This window comes from Camelus dromedarius, unplaced genomic scaffold (genome assembly GCF_036321535.1).
Source record: "Camelus dromedarius isolate mCamDro1 unplaced genomic scaffold, mCamDro1.pat HAP1_SCAFFOLD_28, whole genome shotgun sequence".
NCBI lineage: Eukaryota > Metazoa > Chordata > Mammalia > Artiodactyla > Camelidae > Camelus > Camelus dromedarius.
Genome location: NW_026989775.1, coordinates 1,325,080 through 1,335,476, shown reverse-complemented (window position 1 = coordinate 1,335,476; position 10,397 = coordinate 1,325,080). Strand labels below are relative to the sequence as shown.

Below are 10,397 nucleotides of genomic sequence, written 5' to 3'. Positions count from 1 at the left end.
TCCTTATGAGGCTGGTTCTACTAAGTTGATGCTCTCAGATCGTCAAGTAACAAAAATGTCATATCGATGCTTTGCTCTCATAACCTCACACACTGAATTTTTCTAGTGTTTTTTTTAATTGAGGTATGGTCAGTTACAGTGTGTCAATTTCTGGTGTACAGCATAATGTCCCAGTCATGCATATATATACATATGTTCATTTTCATATTCTTTTCCATTAAAGGTTACTAAAAGATTGAATATAGTCTCCTGTGCTATATGGAAGAATTTGTTTTTTAATGTGTTTTTAACACTTGCAAATCTCAAACTCCCAAATTTACTAAAGTTGTCCAAATTCACTGCTGTAGCTCAACTTGCTCATCATGAGCATGAGCCCAGTGATCCACTGAGGTTTTCTCTGAAACTCAGACTGTTTGAGTGGAAGGTGCTCAGTGGGAAACACCTGGACTGTGCTAGTGCATCCAGCCCTCCACATGTGCACCCGCTGTGGGCAGCCTGCCATTTTCATGTGATTTAAATTTGTATGGCATAAACATCTGAATTCAGTAGACTGTTAACGAAGCATCTGAATTTTCTTTCAACAGGATAGCTAGATGGCCATAAGCAGTGAATTAAAAAAAAAAAACAAAACCTTCAAACTCCATAATTGGAAGATATTGAAAATTCTTCATACCAGCGGTCTGAAATCAGGGAAAGGACTGGGAGGCCCTCCCTGAGTGTGGCCTGGCAGGGGGCCCTGTCACGGATTCTGCATGGGTAACGCTGGCCGTGGAGAAGTTTTGGAAGGGGAAACCAAAAAGCTTTGGATCTTTTCCTGAATTTTTTTGATGTGCTTCTAAAGCAAGAAAAACCATCTGTAAAAAGGTGAGAATAATACTGAATGGCCTCTACTATTATGCAGATCTTTGCTGTCTTTTCAAGGTCCTTTGCAGCTCACTTAGGACTTACACCTTTTTGGAGAAGAGATCTGTGAGACGTGTTTTGGATGGAACTTTGCAGTGCTGGCCACTTGACAGTTGAAATATCTCTTTAAGACCACTAGTTTAAGGCTTAAAACCCTTTTTATGATTTAAGGGGCCTAGTTTACATTTAAAATGATACCCTAGGATATATTTTAAACTTTCACGGTGGGGTGTTTCCAGATCTTGGGAAAGGTCTCAAACAGAGAAAGAGCTTTTCCTAATGGATGAGTGAGCTGGAGAGAGCAAAGCTGACACTTATCCCTGTTTTACTCCAGACCAGGATAGGTGGACAGCAGAACAGTGTGGTCCTGCAGAAGCTGAAGCCTGACACTCCTTACACCATCACCCTGTCCTCCCTGTATCCTGATGCAGAAGGAGGTTGGATGACAGGAAGAGGTGAGACCAATAAGTGAACCTGGACTCCTGTGGCTTTTATAGTAACCATCATGGGGATGGAATCACATCTTCCACTTGGAACACTGGGGTGACACAGAGTTTTGCTAGACTTTTAAAATGCATGTTAATAATGCTCTTCTTTTATTCTTTCTTTTCTTTCTTTTTTTTTTTTTTTTTTTTTTTTGGTCTCTGTTGGAGGTGGGGGTAATTAGGTTTTATTTATTTTTTAATGGAGGTACTGGGGGTTGAACCCAGGACCTCGTGCACACTAAGCATGCACTCTACCCTTGAGCTATACCCTCCCCGCAAGATCTAAATTGTTTTTAATATCCTTACTGGAGTTATCTGCCTCTGGTCTTGGAAAAAGTTGTTTATTACCTTCTAGGATAACACAGACAAAAAAAAATTGTGTAATCTGAGGCTACAATACCATGTGGAGGGATGAGACATGTACCCGATGATCACAGACATTTTTTCCTTTATTCACTACTTCAACAGATAATTGTGGGGCACCTACTAAAGGGATCCTGTGTTCTAGGGTTCCCAGGACCCCTGAGTAAACCTGGTCTTTGTGTGTGCTGGTTTGTTAGGGTCACGCATGATGTGCTTTCTGTGCATTTCAGAACCTTTGAATACAGTGAGGAACCTCAGTGTATGACCCTTCCACCAGCACTTTGCACGTTCGCTGGGAGCACACAGAGCAAAATCCTGGTCAGTATAAGCTCTTCTATGCACCCGCAGCAGGTGGTATGAAGGAACTGGTCACTATTTCTGTAAGGAAAAGTGTGTGTTAGTTTCAACTGTAGATTGCAAAGTAGAGATCAAGAGTTAACCAGTTTACTGTAGCCCTGAAGAAGTTCATGTTCCTTCAGTAGAACTTGATGGAGGGTGGTCGGTTGGGGCCTCAGAGCCTGGGTGATGGGGGCTTTTGGGGGACTGGGGCTGGGGGATCAAATCATTCCAGGGGCTTTTCAAATAGGAGTTGGGCGTGTGCAGAGAGGTCATCATCACCTCTTAAAACAGTTCATATGGGGGCATATCCTTAGGTCCCAATACTCCGGAACCTCCTTCGTGACTTGGTCTTGAGTTAGTATTTTGAGTATTCGGTTGTTCAAAGTATTATTTCTTGTACAAGGTTTTCAAATCAAGTACTTTACATTTTATTAAAATCTTTAGGTGCCAATCCCTGGGAACACCAATGATGTCGTTCTAAGGAATCAGCAGCCGGATGCCCCAGACACCATTACAGTGGTTCCCCTCTATCCTGAGGGTGATGGAGTGCATACACCAGATACTGGAAGGACATGGAAGTAAGAAGACAGACAAATTTAGCGTTTTCATGATGCATTTTGCTTTTTAGTATAGCATTAAGTTTAAAGTATAAAGAAAATTTGGGTAATTCATAATGATGGAATAAAAATGTAACAATTACACATAGTTTACCTCCCAACCCCCACCAATCGTTAATATTTTAGTGTATGAAATAAAGATGGCATTCTGAAATGGTAACTTCAGGATTTGTAAATGTGTACATAGTTATCAGTATTCTCTGTCACTGACAAAAGTTCATGAGTTTTGCTTTGTGCTTGATAAATTTGAAGCAGCGTTTTGTTACTGGATTTCAGTGTCAGTTGTTGAAATCTTGGTCATGTTACTCGATAGCACATTTCTCTGCTGATGAACTGTTTTTTTTGCATTGAAAATCTCTGCTTTCATTTGCTATTAACATCTCGAGAAACCAGTTTATAGTGGTTTTGCAATTCTTTGTAGTATTGTTTAAAGGCTTTGGTGCATACATCTAATTTTTTTTTTTTTGGCTTAAAAATATATGTGCTGTGGCTAAAAGAAAACAAGTGTGGATGAATTCTTTTGGCAAAAGATTAGTGGTCTAGAAAAATGATGTTATTGCTAAAGTGGGGTTTGGGGATAATATATGGATTTAATTTGCATGTTTTCCTAAGTCCCTATTGGGGCAGTTAATTGAGAACTGAGTGTATCTTTGATTTCTCCCTATGTTGCCTTTTCTTTGAATCACAGAAGACATTCAGTGTCTGTCTGTTCAATGAGAAGAAACGAATGATCGAAGCCAGGTAACCTAGCTGCCAGTTAGTTGGGCGTCCTCGGTGTTGTCAGTTCTCATTTAGAGGCAGAGGTGGTAGAATCCTCTTGTCTCTCTCTCCATGACCTGTGCTGGAAAACTGAAGCTTCTTTTCCAATTTCTTGCCCTTGACCCTTGTCCTTTTGTGGCCAACCAAGTACTACTAATTTTACTCCTTTGTTTTTTATTGGCAACAACTTAGCATCCGTAGAGACCAAGACCCTAGTTGGCAAAGTTTGGCTAAATGTGGATTTGGAGAGTTTTCATCTGCTTTTTTATGCAGGTAATTCAAAGTTTAAGGAGGACAGTATTTTATCCTGCTACAGAGCGAAAGTTCAGGAGAAGTGATTACAAAATCTTGACATGTATAAATAGACGTAAGAAATACATGTTGGCTTTTCTTTCCTCAGTGGTGAGAAGAGTGGCCAGAGATGCCCAAGTGTACAGTCTGACCCCAAACAGCCAGGCTGTTGGCTGGGCCCCGCCCCTGGCCAGGGCCTCAGCACCGCGCTGTGTGTGCTCCCCTGGCTGGCAAAAGGCCCCCGAACCTGTAAGTACTGTTGTCATGTTAGAGCTGGCAGAAGAATTTTGTAGATTTTATGGCGCCTCCTGCTGTAGTTGCTGGTGCAGGACAGTAGGTCAGGTGTTGTGGCCCTGTGTCACGTGCACACTCATTTCCTGATGAATTTAGTCCCATGTTTGTGTTGTGCTCAGCAGCCTGTGAGAATGCAGGCCACAAACATGCCCGCGTACAATGCTTAAGTGATTGCTTTTCATGAATTAAATTGTAAGGGTATGAACTGCAGGGTTAGTAAGCAAAAATGAATTTGGGGAAAATGTAAATTAGCTATATGAGTTAAAAAACCCCAGTAGTAAATGCAAGTCATTGATAGACCTTGTCAATATGGGCTTTCATTGTAACACACACGTCTTTGTTAGGAACCTACCTGAAAGTTTGCCTTCATTGGCTCTTAATAGACTGCCCAATCTGTCTTAGTACTATTCTATTTTCTAAGTAAGTTAATAATATAAAGAGCAGAAATTACTAATTTGAGTAGGGAGAGTGTCAGAAAACCTGAGGGAAAGTAAATTTATTAGACTTTACAAAAAGAAGCAGTGACCGTAAACAAACATAAGCACACGAGGAGCCTGTCCGAGTGTTGATTTACACCCTTGTGTGCGGCAGGACGTGTTCAGAGAGCACTGGCCTTGTCCATCGCATGGAGTAGCTCTTATTTTAATAGAAAAACCTCTCCCTGAGAAGTGTCTCTAACACTCGGGGTGCTTTGGGGTCACTATCATAAGCCCTGGATGTTGTATTTGAGAACCTTCCCCAGGAACATAAATGGGAGGTTGTTGAGGATGCCAAGGGCCAAGTGTGAACTCACATTTAGTGGAGAGGGGATTTCTGAGGGAAAAGTGCATGTAATGCTGTGGCCTGGGCAGATGTCACAAAGTAGCACAGAGGTTGCCTTCTGCTGAGTCTGGGCTCAGTCCTTTACTATAAACATTATTCTGCTAATAAAAGTGTGAGTAAGCATTTGGGTTGTTACCAGACAGAATTTGGCATGTCCTCCCCTCCAGGTTGTGGTGCCAGGAAACACCCCCACGGTGCACTTCGAGCAGCTGGTTCCAGACGCACCCTATTCCGTGAACATCACTGCGCTCTACTTGGATGGAGGGGGAATCCCAGCCCCAGGCGGGGCCAAACACATGAGGCTGAAATCCTTCCCGTCCAGTTCCCTTGTGACTCAGTGAGGAAGGCTGGGCAGGTGGGTGGTGAGGGGGGTGCTGAGAGCCTCCGCCACCTTGCGCAGGTGAGGGGAGGCCTGGCGCCCACTTCTGCCCCGGTTCCCACGTTCACATTCAGTCTGAGGGCCCTCTGGGCTGAGTGAGTGTCATTGGGCTGTTTTCTCATCTGGGGCCTGGGTTAAGGAGAGGTTTCTTCCCTTCTCCTGCCCTGCGTTGGGTCTTCTCACCAACTGAGCACTTTTGAAACGTGAGGGCTCAGCCTCTGTGTTTCATTCAGCGGGAAGTGGTCAGCGTAGTTAAAATCCTTTTCTCTCCCAGTCTGTACATTTAGGCTCCAACCCAGTCTCTGTCCCGAAAAGCTCAGCACGTAACTGTAGCTCTGAATGGAGCACTTTCTGCTGTCTAGGGGTCTACGTGAGAAAGGTAGGAGATGCGGATTTTATCACAGGGGTGGAAATACCCCAGAGTGGTGACATCCCTGGATGCAGTTACTCTGACCTGTGTACAGTTCTTTTATAACCCTCCCTCCAACCCCATGCCCACCTGCTCACAGACAGGCCACTAACTCTATTGTGTTGCTTTATTTAGGACCATGCAGCAGACCGAGGAATCTGAGTCTTTGGAGAGACAACCATCAGCCTGTCCGCGCACTGGGATCACGCTGATGGGCCAGCTCAGCAGCACAGGGTCATTTTTTCTCCCACCGCTGGTGACTCAGTTGATGAATATGTGAGTCTGATACTCGTTCATTTGAGCATTTTGCAACTTCTTGCCTGGTTGGACGCTGAAATTAAGCTTTCTTCTTTAGAAGTGCTGTGATGACAGTTGAGTCCTGTCTCTTGTGTGACAGACTGACAGTGTCCAGTTTGACTCTTGTGTGACAGCCACATTTTATATGACTTTCTCTGACCTGGCCAATCAGAATCCTCCCCAGCTTGGGGGTGGTGATGTGGGGCTGTGCTTGGTGATGCAGTGGGGGCCGAGACTGAGGCAGAAGACCTGGGGTCCCCACTGGAAGTCCTGGACCCGGACCCTCCCACAGCAGGGGGCGCTGTCACCTCCCTGGTGGTCCTGCCTCCTGGCTTCCTGTCCTGGGCTCCACTGGGATCCTCTCACCTGGACCTGCATCAGGGGATTTACCTTTTAGAAAGTCTGTCAGCCTCCTGGGCTTATTTTCCTTCATACTGCCTGCTCACTTTCCTGTTGGTTTTTTGTGTTTTTCTTACATTGATTGTTTTTAAAATTTCTATCACCCAGAGCACCTTGGCAAAGAGGCACTGGACATCTGACCAGGGCCAGTGTGGTGAGAGCGCCAGCTGCAAAGGGAGGCCGATGTTGGGCCCCTGCCGGCCTATGCACAGCGCCCCGCAGCCCGGGCTGGACCCAGACTGGCTGGGGAGACCTCACGGCCCCTGTGGTTTGGGCAGGCCAGGCCTCACAAGGCCTGAAGCTTTTTTTTTTTAATGTTGTATAAGTTAATCCTGTATTGATTCTTTTTCCTGTTGATACTTGTTTGCCGGTCTGGTGTTTGCAGGTTAATTTTATTTCATTTCTTTCTTGCTCGTGCAGAATAATCCAGTTGATTTTATACACTGATCCTCAACGCAGTAACCATGCACTAATTCACTTCCTAATTGTGAATGTCTCTGGATTATGATGGGTTTTCCATGCATATAATAATGCCATGCACACACAGTGGCAATTCTCTCACTTAAAGTTTGATCTTTATGCTTCCTATTTTGTTGTTGTTATTGCATTATTATCCTGACAGTGTCTTCAGTACAGTATTGAATAGAAGAGGTGAAAGCTGGCATCTGGTTCATTACAGAGAAAACTCTTCCAGTATTTGCTCATTAATTGTATTGTTGGTTATTGTTACTGAATCCAAACTCATTCTGCTCACTGCATGACAGGCCAGTAAATCAGGAGATGAGGTATAAGGGCAAAGAATAGTGACTTTATTCAGAAAGTTGGCTGACCCAGGAGATGGTAGACTGATGTCCTGGAGAACCATCTTCTCCAAGTCAGAATTCAGGCTCCTTTTGTACTACAAAGGAGGGGGAGTGCTTGGTTGCTGCAAACTTCTTGATGTAGGAATTCTTTGTTCTTGGAATCCTGTGTTCTTGCAGCTGTCCAGGTGGGTGAGATCATGGTGTCCATGTAAGCCTCCAACAAAACAAATGTTGTTTTTTATTGCAACTTGTTATCTTCACATGAATGGAAAAGTGTAAATATCCTTAAAGGTCAGAGCCTTGGGAACAGGCTCTCCTGTATATTTCAGACTATTGGCAACATTGTTTTACAAAAGGTGCAGAGCCGGCAAGTCTGAGCCTAGGAAACAGGGCACAGGGTTAAAATCAAAGGAACAGGTCTAGTATGGAGTCACATTTATTCTTTTCTATTCCATCATCAGTTCACTTAGATAATCAGATTCAGAAAGCTCCCTTCTTTCCTTTTATTTTTTTTTTTTCCCAGTTCATGTTGCTCTGAATGTGTTTCTTCCTGTCTGGATTCTAAATATTGTTGGACTCATCATGCTCACTCATGTTAGATTCAGTTTTCTGTTTCCTTTGTCTGCACCTCACTTTGCATTTCCGTCTAGTAAAAAGCCAGTTTTCAGTCTCTTTCCTTCCAAAGAATATGGACAATACTTTGAGTGGAATTTCTATTGGTAAAGAAATAAAGATGGAAATCTTTATTAGAGTTCTTCCACAGGAGGAGGAGTAACTACAGCTGAAGTGACCTGGATAATCGCAACTGCCTGCAGGGCCTGCCTGAATGGTTGCAGATTTCTGTAAAGCAGAATTGAACTGTCTTTTTGTTTTTGAACAAAAGACAAGAACTTGCTGCCTTTTTATGTTCCTCTGCTGTGCTGTTTGCATTTTCTTAGACTGCTGAGTGTGTGATTCCTGTACTTGGGCACCTGGGCTCTATGAAACTTAATGCCTGGTGCAGGATGCCTTCTCTTTATTCCCACATTGCTCATCCTACAGTGCTGCACTGACTCATCAGAAAAGGGTGTTAGTGTGGACATACGTTACTGTGCCATAGAGTAAGCCCGTCCCTGCCACCCCCACCTTCCTCACCCACTCCAGAAATTGCAAGAATAGGACCCAAAATATATTTTTACTACAGAACCACAATTAGACAGTTGCTCAGAGTTAATAATAGCAGCCCTCTTCTGTGTAGCAAAACAAAACAGACACACACATCAAACCCTCAACACTTTTAATGAGCTGATTCTGGATGTGCTGTACTCTTTTCAGTTTCATTTAGATATTTTTACTTAGCAGGAAGATCCCTAAGAACAATGTGCAGAGATGATAACTCACCTGTGCTGATGCTCTTACCAGGCTGCTGTGGCTGGTGGTACCACCTCGCTGTGGCGACTGCCTGTCCTCCTTGTATCTATCCATCTTATTATAGTTTTCAAAGCAACGTTAACACTGTTCTTTCTCAGTACAACTTTGCAGGATAGGCAGTGCAGGTTTTCGTATCCTGTTTTGTATATAAATGAACACTGAAGTTTAGAGACTTGAAGTGTCCGGAATCAGAAGTGATTAGGTGGCAAGACGTAGTCTAGTAGGATGAAAATCAGTCTGTGCACTTTTGTTCTGGTTCCAGGTTCTAGCTGCTTGAAAGATAGGGCTGAGTTCTGGCTCTGCCACTGGCTGTCTTGGGAAAATTGCTTAACTTTTCCAAGCCACAACTTCATTCTTTGTAAAATTGTTTGATACAGATCTTTTTATGATTGATGGTCTTGTAAGTGAGATAATGTGAGTTAAGCCAGCACAATGATCACCAAAGGAAGTGCCCACGGTTACAATTATTATATTATTATTATATTATATTATATTATATTATATTATATTATATTATATTATTATTATTATTATTATTATTATTATTATTATTATTATTATTAATTATTACTAATGTTGCTAAATGTTCACATTATCCCAAGTATATCCTTTTACAAATTGTATAGCATTTTTATTTGTTTTGTGTTTGTTTTTATTGAGATATAATAGGCATATAACTTTATATTAGGTTCTGGTATACAACATGATTTGATAGTTACATATATTGTGAAGTGATAACCACAGTAAATTTAGTTAACTTCCATCATTGTATATATTTACATTTTTTTCTTGTGATAAGATTCTATTCCCTTAGTAATACCAAATATTTTATGTGGTATTATTACTTATAGTCACCAAACTGTATGTGTCATGACCTCATGTTATTTATTTTGTAAATGTAACTTTGTATGTACTGGCCCCATTCACCAATGTTTCCCCTCTTCTCCTCCCCACGCCTGGCAACCACTAGTCTGTTCTCTGTATCTATGAGCTTTTTTTGATTTTGTCTTATTTAGCTCCAACCTATAAATGAAGCCATGCATGTTTATCTCTGTCTGATTTATCTCATTTAGCATAATGAATGCCCTTAGGGTCAATCCATGTTGATGCAGATAACAAGATTTCATTCTTTTTAATGACTTAACGGTATTTTGTTGGATATATACACACATACCAGATTTTCTCTGTCCATTCACCCACTGATGGATGCTTAAGTTGTTTCCGTATCTTGATTATTGAATTAATGCTGCAGTGAAAATGAGCGTGCAGATCTCCTCTCAAATTAGTGTTTTCATTTCTTTCAGAAAAATAAGGGTGGAATTGCTGGATCATATAGTAGCCCTACTTTTAGTATTTTGGGAAAATTCCATGTTGTTTAAATTTGTGGCTCCACTAATTTACGTTCCCAACAGTCACAGGTTTCCCTGTTCTCCATGTCTTGCCAACACTTGTTATGTCTTACCTTTTTGATAACAGTCTTCCTAACACATGAAAGGTGATACCTTGTGGTACTGATTTCTGTTTCCCTGATGACTAGTGATACTGGTCCTTTTCATGTGTAATCAGATTGGGTTTTTTTAATGTTGTTATTATTGAGTTGTAGGAGCTTTTTTATATATTTTGTATATCAGCCCCTTTTCAGTTATATTATTTGCAGTCCTTTTCTCCCATTCAGTTAGGTACCTTTTCATGTTTTTGTTAATTTCCTTTGCTGTGCAGAAGCTTTTTAGTTTGATATAATCCCACTTGCTTATCTTTATTTTTGTTTCCTTTGCTTTTGGTGTCAAATCCAAAATCTCATCAGCAAGATTGATGTCAGGGAGCTTA

At 41.9% G+C, this 10,397-nt stretch overlaps 1 protein-coding gene across 1 annotated transcript in view; it reads left to right on the top strand.

The window, feature by feature from the left end:
• Positions 1-682: 682 nt before the first annotated feature.
• The window catches only part of LOC135320619 (collagen alpha-1(XII) chain-like), a 34,060-nt gene continuing 24,345 nt past the window's right edge, over positions 683-10,397 (top strand). The window contains exons 1-7 of the mRNA XM_064483765.1: positions 683-864; positions 1,238-1,358; positions 1,982-2,069; positions 2,535-2,668; positions 3,867-4,006; positions 5,041-5,228; positions 5,797-5,937. Of these exons, the coding sequence (XP_064339835.1) occupies positions 2,013-2,069; positions 2,535-2,668; positions 3,867-4,006; positions 5,041-5,228; positions 5,797-5,823 (546 nt within the window). The 5' untranslated portion in view covers positions 683-864; positions 1,238-1,358; positions 1,982-2,012 and the 3' untranslated portion in view covers positions 5,824-5,937. The remainder of the gene's footprint in view (positions 865-1,237; positions 1,359-1,981; positions 2,070-2,534; positions 2,669-3,866; positions 4,007-5,040; positions 5,229-5,796; positions 5,938-10,397) is intronic.